This window comes from Plectropomus leopardus, chromosome 20 (genome assembly GCF_008729295.1).
Source record: "Plectropomus leopardus isolate mb chromosome 20, YSFRI_Pleo_2.0, whole genome shotgun sequence".
In the NCBI taxonomy this organism is placed as follows: domain Eukaryota; kingdom Metazoa; phylum Chordata; class Actinopteri; order Perciformes; family Serranidae; genus Plectropomus; species Plectropomus leopardus.
In genome coordinates this window covers 22,646,673-22,663,185 of record NC_056482.1, presented here as the reverse complement: position 1 = coordinate 22,663,185, position 16,513 = coordinate 22,646,673, and the positions used below count along the sequence as shown (strand labels likewise).

The 16,513-nt window shown below is 38.4% G+C and overlaps 1 protein-coding gene across 1 annotated transcript in view; it reads left to right on the top strand.

The window, feature by feature from the left end:
* The first annotated feature begins 1,271 nt into the window (after nucleotides 1-1,271).
* Nucleotides 1,272-16,513, top strand: part of igsf9a (immunoglobulin superfamily, member 9a) — a 65,573-nt gene continuing 50,331 nt past the window's right edge. Inside the window, exons 1-3 of the mRNA XM_042509698.1 lie at nucleotides 1,272-1,470; nucleotides 13,483-13,577; nucleotides 13,690-13,890. Of these exons, the coding sequence (XP_042365632.1) occupies nucleotides 13,517-13,577; nucleotides 13,690-13,890 (262 nt within the window). The 5' untranslated portion in view covers nucleotides 1,272-1,470; nucleotides 13,483-13,516. The remainder of the gene's footprint in view (nucleotides 1,471-13,482; nucleotides 13,578-13,689; nucleotides 13,891-16,513) is intronic.

Genomic DNA, 16,513 nt, shown 5'->3' with positions numbered 1-16,513 from the left:
ATTGAGATCAGGGAAGTGAAAAAACATTTAATTTGCATTCAGTTATAATGCAATCTGATGGACTTCTGGCCTTTCAGAGCACTATCTATCAGTCATGTGGGCCAAGAAAGCAGCTCCAAAAATTGAGACCCAAAGATTCAGTTTGTGCTGCTTTTAATTTTGGGGAGGCTAATTTACATAACAAAACAAAAACAACAAAAAACATGGTTTTCAAAGAAATATATTTCATTGCTTTGAATCCACTTAATACTAAAGTAGCTTAATATTAAGGAAAAAAAGTCTCCCTTTTACTTCCATAGATTATAAACTAATGAAACAAAGTTAGGAATAATACGTACGATTTCTGCATACAGTAAGATGCCCCCTAAATCCTGCACACTGGACCTTGAAGGCATTCATGTAACAAGGCACTTTATTTTTGTTACTTAGACTTTACAGAAAACATATAACAGGGTATTAGAAGCACAACAAAACACCAAAAGTAAGAAAAGAACGAGGGGGGAAAAAAAGCACAAATAAATAGTTTCCTGCCTTCCTTGTAATATGATTTGCCTTAATTAAAAAAAAGATGAATACAGATTAGATTTGAAGATAACAAAACGAAAAAGCTGTATAATGTGTTGTATTTTAATGGCCTTTTTTTTTGTTCTGAAAGCGAAGAAAAACACCTCTGTATACTTTGACATAATTTACAAACACAAATGGAAAATTGATTTATTTGGTGAGAAAGTCTCATAAATAAGCAGCCTCTCAGTGCCAAACAGTCATTGTGCAAAAAACAAAAAAAAAAAACAAAAGAAAAACAATCATGACAAAATGGTGTGAAAGTCACACCAGGAGCAGATTACTTCATTGTCATTTTGAAAAGGTGACATCCATGAATAATCTTAGAGCCCACTGTTTTCACTTCGTCAGTAACAAAAGTGTTTATTTTGACTCATAGGTCCAATAAGTGTAACTTTTTATCCTGGTTTGGCACCAACATCAGGTAAAGGACACCCTCTTGTGGTTACCACTAAACTGGGTGCCATCAGGGGGGATTAAAGGCTGAAAAAAATCACCCTTTCATCCCCTGCCTGCACAAACAAACTCTTTTATTAAATCTGCACTGGCTCACACATTAAAGGGCTTAAAGGGGCTGTGGTTGCAACTTCATTTTAATGTGGTTTGGGTCTTTTGAACTCAACAAGGAAACAGCAGCAGAGGAGGGGGGAGGGGGAGGTTGGGCTCTCGTGAGCTCAGCAGCAAAGTGAGTCGATGCCTCACTGTCACCTGTACGTGAAAGTAACACCTGTTGCCGGCGTTTTTTTTTTTCCTTAACGCTCAAATTTCAGCTCGTTTGCAACAAAAGGCCCGCTTTTAGTAAGCCTGCACCGAGCAAACCGAGCCAAAAGTTGGACTGAAAGGAGCAAACGAAGGATGTGTTTTTAAAGGGAAATATCACAGCGGCCTCCACAAACCGAGCTACAGGTAAAAAACCGCAGTTAATGATTCCGAAAGTGTTTCTGACTTCCAGCAGCTTTAAAAACGATGAGAAATTAATGCTTTGAGCTCACACTGGCGAGGGCGAAACTTGCTCTCAATCCTCTGAACAGTGTCATGCATTTAGACGTGAGTAATGAAGTTTTTACGGGGGATTTTCATTACACTTTGAGAAATTGGCAGGAAGTTTGCAGCAGTTCAAGCCTCCAAACACCAGCTCAGGTCTGTGCTGTTGTTCCTTCCTGTGGCGTTGATTGTTTTAATGGAGTTATAGTGTGTGACTACCTTTCTTTAAATGATTTTTGAACCGTGAAAACTTGGTAAAATGGGGTTAAGAAGGAGAATGTCTGGAAATGTTGCTCCAAAATATTTTATATCATATTAAGGCCTTCAATAACAAACGGATAACAAACTAGGGGTGAATCTTGGTAAAGTGGGACACTTTCTGATAATTCAGCTTCTGCCTTATTTTAAATTATGATCCAAATGTATTGACTTTTAGTTTAAATAGCTAAACAGCAATTTTTTGGTTCTAAAAATGTTCTGAGAGTGGTACAATGTAATGTTATCATGGGCATTTTTTCCTTAAGTTCCCATAATGCTCGTACAGTTTGGGTTACATTCTCATTATTACAGGGATGTTTAAAAAAAGTCGTATAATCTCAAGCCTTAATTAATAACCTGAAAACATTTTCAAGTCCATACAAAAATCATACTCACTGTGCAAGCTTTCAGTGAGAGACCTTCTTCAAGGCAAAGCAGGTAACAAGTGACATCAGCAGAATAAAAAAAAGTGTAGTCTATAGAGACAGGCAAACACCAAGTGCAACATATTTACAAAATTTACTATAATTACAGCCTAAACCTAAAGATGCCCAACTATGTTTGTTCTGCTAAACCCAACCACAATCATTTTTATTGCTTAAATCTAACCTGCGTATTTTTATGTTAGTTACATAACTTAACGTTAAGGGGGAAACGTCTTCTGCGCGGCACTTGCATGAGGACATTTTCCTCGCCACATGTCCCATGAAACAAAAAAAAGTTACATGATCCAGTCCAAATATTCCCCGGCAGTCTAAGATTTACCCTCTATCTTTTTTTGTTTTATCTGTTTTCTTTTTTTGGCAGGCTTTGTTTGTTGTTTCAGGCAATGTATGAATTGTTCATTACTGGATAGATGTTAAGTAAATCCTTGTAAAAATATCGAGTTAGCTAGCTTTATTTATGTGCACATAAAAAGGGAGCTTAATTCCTTAATTTTATGGTTTTCCCTCTTTGAACTTGATGGGTTTTTTTAAATTAGGATTCACCATTACATCCCATAACAAAATACATCAGCTAAGAATTACAAGCTATTCATGATTTTTCATTTTTTAATAATCTTAACATTCTTTACCCCGGGACACAATGTCATATTACTTTTAATACACTGCAAGGTTATTGAATATGTTTTGTCATAATCACAGATTTTCTGTTTTTTAATCAAATACTCTGCTAATGTTGAACTGTGTTGATTTTTAGTAATGGAAGTATAATATAAATGATGAAGCTCAACTATCCCACTTAACCAGTATTCACCCAGGTTCTTGACATTTCATTATAATCATAAAAAAGTGTATTATGTGACAGAATTTTACATTCCTATGAAAACTTTTAATGGTTCAAAGAGGAGCAGAGTTCGAGCTGATAAGGTGTTTCTTTATCCTATTCTGCACATTGTATAAGGGGATGGATATTATGTCTTACACTGATACATCTACAACCTGTAGCGCTGGAGACAGAATGAAAAAACTCTTCATGCTGTTGACTTTGTATTGAGACAGGATTCTTTCTTTATTTTATAGTTTATGGGAGAAATATTCTCGTAACTTCCTCCAGACAAGGTTCATTTAATCATTTCAAATTCTATTCCGGGTTTGATTGAGTCTGCTAAGGTGCCAGATGGGCGCAGTGTGCTACAATATAACATTTTCCATAAAGTTTACATCATCAAGGAGGTGAGAGGACTTTATTGTGAGAGGGAACGACTTGCTTGACACCACCTGAATTATGTGGATGCAGTAAACACTTCAAAAGTGATGCTAAAAGCAGACTGAAGTAGATGCAAATTATTACCTGCAAAGCGCTATCAAGCCCATCACCAGTGTTTTTGCATGCTGTATCTCAGTGCATTAATGACTCAGTGGCCTGTTGTAGTGTGATTTTAAATATAGTTTATGATGGAGATTCATTTTGAATTTCTTCACTAGACAGTAATTTAACTTTGTCAAGGGTTATAGGAGAAATTATGGTTATTATGATGAATTACCCATGTCTAAAAAGGCTCTGCTTAACTTTAATGGCAAATGAGTAAACCAACATCTGTGAAAATGTTGGGAAAATAATGAATGGCGCTCTAATGTAAAACCAGCTGGCATTGTCCATCAAAGTACCTTAAAACTTAGCTCCTAGAGTTTATTTATAATTCTGATAGTCACAACTAATTAGCAAAAATCAATGTTAAAAAAAACAACCTTTTTTTTTTTTTTTTATTAAGATGCTAGTGTTTAACTGGATTAAAGCCAAGATGAAATCTTAAAACCTTTTTAACCCCTTTTAATCACATCCCATGTCATATATAGCACAGCCCTCTTTCACAAAAAATGTATTACAACCAATACTTTATTGTAAGGCGGCATCCTCCACTGGCTGTAGTAATTACTACAGCAGCAGAGGAGGAGGTAATGTTCTGTAGCATAAAAGCGATAAAGTCTGCATGATGTAAAAATATCATAGATGCCTCTTTAGGATGGGTAGATGGTCAAAAAAACACAGGACTTTCAACCAGGAGACTGGTGTCAGTCCCAGACGCCCTAATTTATTCTTCTTTTTGAGGAGTTTGAGAAATCCAGATTATGCACAAGGTGTTTAACAGTGAACTGCTTTTAATGTTAAGCATACTGTCTCTCTCCCTAATAGATACTTTTATCCCTTTACTAACCGTTGGGGCCTCACTGTTATGACTAACACCCTCTTTTCAATGATCAAATAAAATCCCTCCCAGCGTTATATCCCGCCTGCCTATCTTATTTCACTCGATAATCTGTCACACGATACCTAAGCTACATTCAACACACTGTTTCATCTGAACTTAAAGCTGCTTTGTTACGACTGTGGGTGCGGTTTCAGCAGACCAACTGTCATCAGGCTCTGATTCAAATGTTGCTAAATCCTGATTAGTGCATTCCCAACTCAGCCCCACCCACTTAAAAACCAGCCAAACTAATACCTGAAAAAAGTTAAACTGAAAACTTTTTTTCTTGTGAAATAACAAAAGTGTTTGTAGCTCTGGCTGAAAAGGATTAGCTGATTGAGTAAATAGGTTTTCAAGGTGTTTTATGTAAATAATTAAATGCGGCGAAGTCTTGTGCTGCCTTCAGATGTCTTTAACATGTTATTTAAGATTTTAAAACCTGAGCAAATTGGTTTGATTTCTTTCAGAAAGATGGGAAAAATGGAATGACCAACTTGGCAAGAAATGTCCCACAAATACCAAGAAATTAGACAAAGCTGATGAAGAAATTAACCTGAAAATGATTTGAAAATTAAAAAAGGGTTGATAATTTTCACGTAATTATATATGTTTTTGGGTCATGTGTTGACTGTATTCTTCCCATCTTTTTGAAAGAAAAAAAGAGAAATAACACAAATTTGCTCATGTTTTAAAGGGTTAAAGTGCTTTACACTACACACCGCCAGGGAGGTAAGTTTTGGGTTTTTTACAGTCAAGATTGTCTTGTGTCTTGGATATATTAACTTTTAACCAGAAGTGTGGAGTAGAGTCAACATCACTTGGTGTTTTGAGTTTGATTTTATATCCTCTTCAGCACCAGGCTTTTTTTTTTTTTTAAAAAGATGTTGTAAATGCTCTCCATTTCCCTGACAACAGATGTGCTCTGAATGAGTCTGACAGCAGCCTATCACACAGCACCAGCTTTGGGAAAAAGGTGCGTTTGGCTGTGAAGAGCAGCAGACAGACAGCAGATGATAACTCAGATTATAAGACTGAGATGTAAAGACTCTGCTGCTGTCAACAAATAACAGACGGTTAAAACATTCGGCTCAGAAATTACAGATAATTGCACAGAAGTATTATTCATAATTTAATGGAAAATGATAAACAAATAGCCGTTGCCTTAAATTTGGTGAAGTTATATAGTGACTTGTTTAAGACTTCAAACACAAAGTTTAGGACTTGGAACTTGTCTTGACATTGGACTTTATAGCTGTGACTTCCAAGTATTTGTGATTTTCAAAACACTGACTTTGCATCATCTAAGCTTTTAACCCCTGACGTCCTTTCTTTTCTGCATACGACTGAAGTATATTTCATAGATTAAATCAACAAAAAACCTGCCTTTCATCTGGATTTGAATGCCCGCTCTCTGATTCATTGAAAAGATACCTAATGTTTGTACTCTGAGCATAGAGATGCAATACCCATACAGTGGAAACCTCTTTATTTTTTTCCCTTTTTTCTCTCCCCCTTTCAGTCTGCCCTATTTTCTCTTAAGTGCACATCAAACCAAGCAATGCCGAGAGTTCCTATTGTGACGGGAAGCTGGTGTTACAATTTGAAAATGGGGTCCTTAAATCACTTGCAAGCTATGAAAAAAATAAAATGTACACTTACAGGGGGCAGACAAAAGCTAACAGAGCTCGTTTGCTATGTCAAGGAAAGCTGTCTCAAAATCTTGATGAAATAAGATCGGCAAAAAGGAACTGTGTGTGGTACAAGTTGAAAATGTTGAATATGTTGGATATAGACAGCTGTGAATGGAAAGTCTTCAGAAGTAAATATTAAGTCAGTCACACGTCTTTCTGATGACTGAATTTCCTTTGAAAGCTTGTTAGTGTCTTTTAACCTAGATCAGGCAAAGGCCATATTTAAATGAGAATGGCCCTACTAAAAATGGTCTGCGTTTTTTAAAAAAAGATCTGTGTTCTTAAGATAATTCATTGTGAGAACGATCCTCGTGTTCACGGAGCCGCAAAAACAGCTGAAAATGTGTAGTACACATGCCAGGCCAGTAATTGGCGGTGTAACAAATGGACAATACTTTACTTAAAATATTTTGAAGCCTAAATGTATTTGCCAGAGGTAAAAATCTAAAGTTAGCAGTGTTTGGCGTGGTTCAGCTTGCTAATGTTCTCTTGTCTTATTAGCGTCTGCCGTTTTTAGGAAACATAAACGCTTCAAAGTTTGCGAGTATTTACTGACTTGTTATGTGTTAGAACAAAACCTAAAAATCTTAGCTTGTGTTAATGACAAACCTTTTTTCGGACATTTAACCACAAAGGCATTAAAAAAACCCCATTGATTTGAGATGAGGGAAGCGAAGGTCATAGCAGGATATTCACGTTGTGAAAATGTTGCCGTAAGCTTTTGACAGAAGAATTTTAATGCAGGCTGTCTTCACTGGTGAAGGTGAAAGTTTTATTTACAATTGCACATGTATTTGCTTTTCTATAGTGCATCTCTAGTCTTTCAACCACTCAAAGCACTTTAACACTACATGTCATATTCAGCCATGTACACACACATTTAAGTGTTTGGTCTGTATGTGACAACACTCATTGGCTTGTGGACTCTTGTTTTGAATCCTCTGTTTGGCATAGAGTCTCTATTACGCCTTTGAATGTTTACACAGAAACAAACAACGGCGGCATTATGCTGCTCCAGTGGGTGATTTTAGACAAAAGGGGTGCGACGGCAGGACATGTAACAGTTTTGGCCTCTAGTGTGGCGTATAAAACACGCGTCTGCAGGGGTTTCTGAAGAATAACCATGGCAAACATTACAATAACTATATAATCTATCTCCCCTGTTATATGGCGGCTGATCTCATCCTCTGCTCAGAGGGTAAAGAGTTCCCGAATCTCATTGTTTTCACAACGTGCAGACATCCGACACCCGTCCCATCCATGGTCCCGTCCGGTTAGCTGTCCCATTTACACAGACACTGTTTCAGTGCTCTTACTACCTCCCGTGCCAGTTTAAAGGTGAGCCACCTCTGCCCCACCATTATATCTTTTATACGAGAGGGCGAGATGGCGAGGTGGTATAACGGCGCGATATACCCTCCGTGATCAGGCAGTGTAAAAGTGGCTATAGACTCTATAGACATGCCCTTGATACATAAATTAAAGCCAAATGAAATTTAAACTGTTTAGTTATAGAAAATTCACCCTGTACAGTTATCATTAATGTTCAAATTAGCTATAGAGATTCAAACAAATCTGTTTTATGTACCAGGCTGTTAACATGGTTATTTCTGCTGTAAAATTGGGCATTTTGACGTGGGGGTCTATGGGGATTAAACGTCTTTTGGAGCCAGCCGTAAGTGGCCATTAGAGGAACTGCAGTTTTTGGCACTTTCACATTGGCTTCATTTTCATCCCTTTAATACTAAAAACCCCATTTTCTGTAAAGTTTTCTTTTTTTTTTTGTCTTTCCTTTTTCAGCACATTAGGAATTTGACTTTTTTTCCCTTCACGCTCACTCTATTTAGAGGTTAATGTCCAGTTTGGCAGATACAAACAGCCTTGAAACAGTTCAAACACGTATCCTGTGTTTCACATCCCCTGAAGGCTACAGTACCTGCAGCTGTCTGAATGAATACCCAGGACATTATAAATGACATGTATTTTGAGCACGGACACAAACAAACATGGACCTCGGCAATTCTCATGTCAAAGAAATGGTATGTGATCTGAGAATAAATGTGGAGGAGTCCCTTTATCTTCTGCTTTCAAGTGTGGTGGGGAAAGAGGAGGCAGAACTGTTGATAAATCTGTTACTGTGCCTCGGTCGCGATTAATCAGCTGGTCCCCATTTCTCTCCTTGTGTAGATTAAAATGGCAACAACACAGAATTTCAACAGCATGCCTGTCACTGACATTTCTATTTCTGTCAGCTGATAAATCTGCGTGAGACAGGCCGCTTTCTTTTGTGAGCTACCGGCTCATTTATTATAGCTTTTAAACATTTTCCAGAGTGCTGTGCTGTCACTGTGTTTGTGTGCGTCTGCATGTCAGAGGAGGGAAGAATGTATCTGCGGGAAATGTGATGGTCTAGGGACTATCTGTGTTGCCATGGCTGAGCATTTCACCTGTGCAGGCTGCTTTGTTTGCAGCTCCGTGAGTTTTTGGTTCAGATTTAATGACATAAAATGTCCTGCCGCTTAACGAGATTTCTTTTGCCTCTCATCTTTCTTCGTGCTGTGTTTGCCACACTTTCCCTGCTTTCTTTTTCTCCACAAAAGATTTTTTTCCACTGTTGTTCCACTTTATTGCCTTGCCATTTCGCTAGACACACAAATAAGTCTTACCTTGTCAGAGCAATAAAACTATAAACAACATTTTTATTCATGTGGAGCTGTTGCCAAATGCAGAGCTGAAGTGTGTGGTTGTATTAGTTTAATCAGTGACATGATGAATGCCATTACAGCATATTCAATTCTTATCATCTCCATTCTTCTGAGTTAACAAGAGGGAGTCGATGAGGAGCAAGAAGATGTTGAGCATCTGTTCATTATGAGCCAAACAGGGAAGAGTCACCGCTGCTTAGTCATGGCAACAGGCAGTCTTAATTTATGCATGTGTATGCGTGTGTGTGTGTGTGTTGCTTTTTCTACCTCGCCCACTGTGCAATGATGAGTAACAATATAATCATAATGTCGAGGCTTTACGTTTTCCTGCCTGACGCAGGTTAAGCAAACACTCCACGCCGGATTCAAATGTAATAAGTTCTGGATGAACTCTCTGTCGGGCTGCTTTGCATGAAGCCGCGCAGGGTGAAGGGCAGGGGATGGAAGTCTGTTGGCGTTTGGATGGATTCAGCAGACGCGCTGCAGATTGGGGGATTTTTTGACTTTCACTTTGATTTTGTGGAAAATCTGTGTATGCTGTGCTGTTTGCTGAAGCATGGGAGAGCGCTGCAGCTGTTGACAGGCTGCGTAATTGTTTTTCGTTGGTTCAGACTTTGCCCCAGCCATGAAATGAAAAAGCCCATAAAAGCCTTATGGTTAGGGAGAGCGGATATGGTCTGTGCGGCTGATGGGACGAGGGTGTGTTCACTGTGCCTACGCAGGAAATGCAGAGATCACTGAGGATGACAAGGACATCATCATTTGACCAAAGATCCATTAAGGTCGACTTTTTGGACCTTTTGTCCTGCATATTGAAGACCTACCTGAGATATAATGGAACTAAATTGCACTCGGCTAGTGGTTCTCAAAGCCCCAAAAACTCAACAAAATGTCTCTTTTCAGAAATTCTGATCCAGTTACTCAAGATAATCCACAGACCTTGTTGTGAGCAGTTTCATGCAGGAACTACTTTTTTTCTACTGAACTACACCATGCAGAAGAAAGCGTGCACCACTGAGCTAACATTACAGCTCCGCCAAGGAGGACGCCCTTAATGTTCACATTAGAGTTGTACTGATATGTGAGCCTTTGCACCAATCTGATACCACTTATGTTATTAATAAAAGTAGTTTCACACTCGGATAAAAATGGGCAGTCTATTCTTCTTTGCTGCTTTAACCTTTTGAAACTTGAGCAAATTGGCTTGATTTCTTTCAAAAGCACCAGAAGGCCTTGAGCAACTTAACAAGAAATGACTCAAAAATTTGTCATAAAAAAAAAAAAAAAAAAGGATTAAAAGAAAATAACCTGAAAATAAATCAAATAAGAAAAGTAAGAAAAAAAAACTAAAAATTAAATTTAGACATATATTTTTTCTGTAATGTAAAGTTTAAATTTAAAAATAATATATTTTTAATCTTTTTTTTCTGTATATATTTTATAATATAGTTTTATTCACATTTCCCCCCTTTTTTGTTTTTTAAAAAAGCAAAATTTTTGATTATCACCTTTTACTTAGGCCTACTTTGTGGAATTTGTGGGACATTTCTGCGCCCCATGTGCAGAGGCTGTGTCCTCGCCGCAGCGGCCGCAGGTTCAAGTTCGGCCTCGGCCCTTTGCTGCATGTCTCCCCCTCTCTCTCTAGCCCTTTCACGCTCACACTGTCCTATCAATTAAAGCCCAAAAAAATAATCTTTAAAAAAAAAAAAAGAATTCAATTTTCCCTATGTTTTCCAAAAAACCAAACCAATTTGTTCAGCTTTCAAAGGTTAAAATGCTTCTGAAAGGTGTCTGAACGCAGCACAAGAAAACATGTTGATCCAGCTTTCACACGGTTAAAAAAGTAGCCTATACAGCAAGCTGTGCTGTGCAGCCTCTGGCAACTAGCCCACTGTTTTAGAGCAACTGGGACACAGTCTACTGTGCCCTGATTCCTCAGACTTTTGTGAAAACTGGACAAAGTGTCTCTATAAGACTAATTTAGGTTGCCTTTAGTCATTCTGTCTTATTAGTTAGTTTGTCTTTGTTTTCACTGCATTGTCTCATTATGTTGAGGCAAACCAGTCATATTTTCTTGTTTTCTTTAAGGGTTTCAGTGGTTACTGTGGTTTCCGCTCCTGTGTTCCTGTTCTGCCTTTCCCTCATTTACCATCTACACACCTGCGCTGCATCCCCCTCGTTAGTCCCTCCCTGCTCCTCAATTTCTCCCAGCCAATCAGCTCCCTGCCTCTTCTTCTGCTTCATCACCTAATTCCCCTCACCTGAGCTCCTCTGCACTTTCCTCCACCTGCGCTTCATCGCCTCCTCTGACTAAATTTTGAGGTCCTGTTGCCTGCCTTCTCCTGCATTTGGTTTTAAATGACAAATTGATTTCTGGTAAACAGTTAAGCGTCCGCCATTGGCAAAACATCGGCAATTTGGCTGTGTTTTACACTCAAAAGTAGCACCAGTATGGGCGCCAGGCGGTTCAGTGGATAGAGCAGGGTCCCATGTATGATGGCTGTGTTTTCTTTTTTTGGCGCTTTGAGAACCACAAGCTGAGTACCATCTAGCTCTATTATATTGAGGAGAATATGAAAATTTCTACTGCTGATATCTCCAATATTGACGCACACCCAAACAATCTAGACTGACTACACAGCACATGTTGTGTTGTTGATTCTGTTGTAAACTGTCCCTTTAAATTCAGTTTAAATAACAATTTTGTCCAAAATTCATTCCCAATTTCAAACCAACAGAATACAGTTCTCTTAGTATAAAGAATAAAACACCATTTAGTTTGCATATCAGTTCTACATATTTATATGTGATGCTAATCATGCTTCAGGAGCTCTTTCCTTTGCTTCAGATGCTGTTGCTTTAGTCTTTTCTCCTGCTGAAGTTTTCTCAAGGACAGGTTTCCAACAAAAGGACAATAAAGGTGTGTTTTATTGTACTCTATGTGCTAATGTTGACATGGCACTTTGTGATAGGTAGCATTCAATAAATGAATGCACGTTAACATTTACAGCCAGAAATGAACCAGCCAGATGCTGTCAATCAAAATATAACTTCCAATTTAATAAGAGAGATCTTCACTAATAGTGAGTTATTTTTTCCCTCACGGATTTATATATATATTTTTTTCTTGGTTCTTGTTTTATGAGCTGTCACTGGAGCTGGTGCACCTCTGCCAACAATTAATTTGCTTCCTGCTGTGAGGAGTGCCTTCTTATCTGTAGTGCCTTGCATTGTGAAACAACACCTCAATCAAGAATTAAAGAATTGGCAATGTGAAGTATACTTATTGTCATCAGCATTGAGTTTTTTCACTGGAAGAAGTGGCAAATAACCAAGTACATTTACTTAAGTACTGATATTCAGAACAGATCATTCTCATTTATTCAGTTTTTCAGAAAAAATCAACAGAAAACATGACAAAAAAATATGTAAAATAATAATATATTTACTGGCAATGAAGTATTTTGTCACATTTACAAGTATTGCTACTGTTGGAGAGAAGAGAGAGAAAGTGCGCTGCAGGTACAGGTGTATCGATTCTGTGGAGAAATTTGTATTTAAACCATTTCAAATTTTCAAAATCGATGTGTATTGATAAATTAAACATGATAATAGTGGAGCTTTTCCTTAAGCATAGCACTTGAGTACAAGTGCTTTCCACCTTTTGCTAAAAACACAGTTTTGTTGTTGCACGGCCCGGAGCAGAGAGCCGTATCTGGCTGTTATCTGGCACACGTCTCGATGTTTGCTTTTGCGAGTGTGTAGACATGTTAACCTTTGTTCTTTACACGGGAGTGCTGTAATTAAGTCAGTTTAATGAGATGCTGTTGTGGCCAAAAGCAAGCGAAGCTGGCCTGCGGTGCGGCTATCGAGCTGATATCAGCCCATTTCCTGTCAAATCTGACCTTAACCAGCAGCAGCTGTGGCCCACTGGAAACTGCCTACATGATACAAGACCTCCCATCAGCCTCTGTGTGTACCATCAGATGTGATTTGGCGGTAAAAGTGATTGATGCCTCTTCGTCTGTGTGTGTGTGTGTATCTTAAATCTGACCTATCATCCTCATTTTGGTTTACTGATAAAATGGAAGCATGGGTTGTTTTGAGTGGCATGAATCGGTCGCAGCGTCTTGACATTAAGTTGCGCTCCTTGATGCCTTGCCGTAGCCTTCGCTCCCATCAGCTTAACTTATCTCTGTCCTTGAGTGCTGAGTCTCCTGGCTGCTCCAGCCAAATGTCTTCATTGATGTGCTCTAAATAAAACACTTAGATGTCGCTCCACACGTGACTCTGGAGAGATTTATGTGACATTTATGACATTTACTTTCAGAAAAGGATATAGGGCCGGGGAGTTTTCTGGCAGCAGAGGCGGCTCTGGCCATTTGTGTAATGATATGGGATGAATTCCAGTTATTGGAAAGCTGTATAAAAATCTGAGCGCTCCTCTCCTCCTGTCTGTAAAATTATGACAGAAGCGGCCGCTTTGCTGTAGCCCTTTTAGTTTGGAAATCTGTCACAGATGGCTGTCTCCTTACATGCGGCCAAGGAAGTAATGTGATTGTGACAATTGTGTCTCTTTTGCCAACAGATTGAACATGCTGCAGGTTGTGTGAGTGACAGATATGGGGTCAGCGAGATCATATTTGCAGACTTTCACTGTGTTGGCACTTTCTTCCCTGTTTTGTAAGTATCTCTTGATGATAAAGATTTTTTGCATCTCACTGTGTTTGCACTAAACTTTTCCATGATATGTGCACGCCATCACTTGTTGTTTTGCTGGTGACAAACTAAATAGCAACCATCGAAGGTGCGAGGCCGGAGGTGCGTGGGAAGGTTGGAGGCGTGGTGGAGCTGGAGTGTAGTTTTCCTCCATCAGAGCCACCTGCTGCGTCCTCAGTGTCCCTGCATGTGGTGGAGTGGGTTCGACAAGGACAAGACATCCCCGTCCTGATTAAATTTGGATCCTACGCGCCTCGCCTCCATCCAAACTATGAAGGTAAGCATCTAGTTTTACAATACATGTTACATGCATTCCTACTCTTAGTGTGGCTTTTGTAACTTTTCAAAAAGTTTTCAATTGGGCTCATAATAAAATTCATAATATTTTTATATTAAACATAGATTTGTGATGCTGAACATGACACACATTAAAAAAACAGCTGTGGACACAAAAAACTTATAATTTAAGTTCAGATGATTTTCTTGCATTTTAAAAACTCACCGTTATGCTCTAATTTTGGTGTAGGAGTATAACACATCCAATCCAAAATCCAATTTGATGTTGGAGAAAGTAAAACTTTATTGCTACAATAATCAAAATAACAGACCTTAATGTCACCAAATATGCAATTTCAGGAAATAATCATTGGAAATTTTGATGCAAGTCTCATTGCAGGTTCTAGTTGTGAAAATGTTAGTTTTAATATGTTTTTGCTCTTAGGTTGTATTGTGAAGCAAAACTTTGAGTGAAGCAAAAAACAGACAAAAGAAACTTAAACACAATCAATTGTGAACAGAAATGAGGAAGGTTGAATATAACTAAGATGAGGGTGGTTATGACATGCTTCGGTCCCAGTTTCATCCACTGAAAGAATGTATTCAGTATCTGTATCTCCGAGAATATTCAGTACCACGCCTCAACGGCCTTTCCAGCCAGCCTCAGTGGGAGCTACTTTTATAAGCAGCTAAGACTCTCACATTGCATCACCATCTATTGTGCACTTTCTGCCCACAGCTCCAAGAACAAAGACAGTCTGTGGGGAAAAAGAGCCTCAGTGGACCAGGAATACCTTTGTGTAGCTCCTGTTATCCTTTAAAGTCACAAACAATGGGACTAGTGTGGACAAAAGGGAAGCATGTCTGGGTGGCTCACATCTTCTTTTTGTCAGAGTCATTTTTATTTTCCGTGGAGCTGCCTGAAGAGAAACTCAACCTATTGACCTTTCCAAAGGCTATTTGAATTTGTTGGAGCGCCATGTAGGGTTTTGAATAAAATGTAGTTGTTGAAATAAACTGCCCCAGCAGGCATGATGATGCCACTTCAAAGGGTGAAAAAAATTCTTCCATTTCAACATTCAGGTGGAAGCGGGAAGCACACAGCTAACTACCGCCTGTCATTCATTTTCAGCATGTTGAATATCAGTAGATAGTAGACATCAACAATTTTATATAACAATGAAACTATTAGTGATTTACCCTTTTAAACCCTACTTACCCAACGTTGCATCAGTCTTTACAAATTCATGCTGTGCAGCTAAATAATTCTCAAACTCACAGCGCTTGATTTTAAGTTCTAGTGGAGATCCCAAAGTTTCCAAACACACCAAATATGTCAAGATGCATTTCAGGAAAATGATAATTAAATGATGCAAAGGACATCTAGAATACTTCCATCTGATAGAGTTTAAAATATTTGGAATGAGTGGTCGGCTTTCCCAACTTTTAAGCTACTTAAGGAAAATAAAGACGGGAGGAGTTAACTAACTCAAATGTGAATATTTTTCAGTCTCATATCATTGCAAACTGACTGCCTTAGGGGCGAGCATTTGTCTTTCTGATATTTTTTTCTAAACCAGACAACCTTTTACCACCCAATGTCCCACTGTCTACAGGGATCTCTTACCTTTTTTCCATTACTACCTCTGACTACACCGAGTCGTAACTGTAACATTTAAAGATATAAAGTTAAACATGGTAGATTGGCCTTTAATTAACCAAATCTGCTGACACAGAAGCTAACCAATGCACCACGGTGGATGGACGGCCTGGAATCAGTATCAGTATTAGTGTCAGCTACATATGGAATATTTTCTCTGCTTTACCCTACTCACTAACCGATCGATGCAGTGGTAGACCAGCAACTCCAGTGTAAAATTACTGTTTTCATCAATGGAGTCTGGTGGCTTGAGATAACGGCTCCAGTTCCCCATCAGAAAAGGCTGTCTAATGGCCAGATATCGCTGGGTCCAGAACCGTGGGATGGAGATGACGGAGGGTTAACAAGGGGGATGAATTTTGGTCATTATGCTAACAAGGTGGTTGCCACCTCAAATTGCTTAGTGACCACAATGCACATTTTCAATATGCCACCCAGTTTCCCAGTGTGGTTCATTAATATGTTTTCAACAGTTTTTGAACAACAAAAGAGCTCAGGCTTTGACTAAATAAAAAAACAACAGCTGTTCAATCAACTGCATATTTGGCTTTTGACAATAACAAGAGTATAGGTGATACTCAACTTACTGCCTGTGAGGCAAATCTAGCCCACAAAAACAAATAAACAGAAACAAAAATTGCACTGGGAGTTCTTTTGTACTGTGTGCATAAAAAAACATTTAAAAAAAGAAAGAAAAAAGAAGTGCAGACCCAGATCCCTATCATAGGTCCATACTAGGGTTGCAACAATTATATGAAATTTTCACAGTATGAAAAAAAATCATGGTTTCATGATATCATGGTATACACTTTTACACTATTATTATTATTATTATTATTATTGTTATTACCTTAATTACCTTCAAAGGAATTATAACAGAAGGGGTATTTTTTGGCTGAACAAAGCTTTATTATAATTGAACTTGAAACAATTCATCAATAGACGTAAATGTTAAAACTCTCCC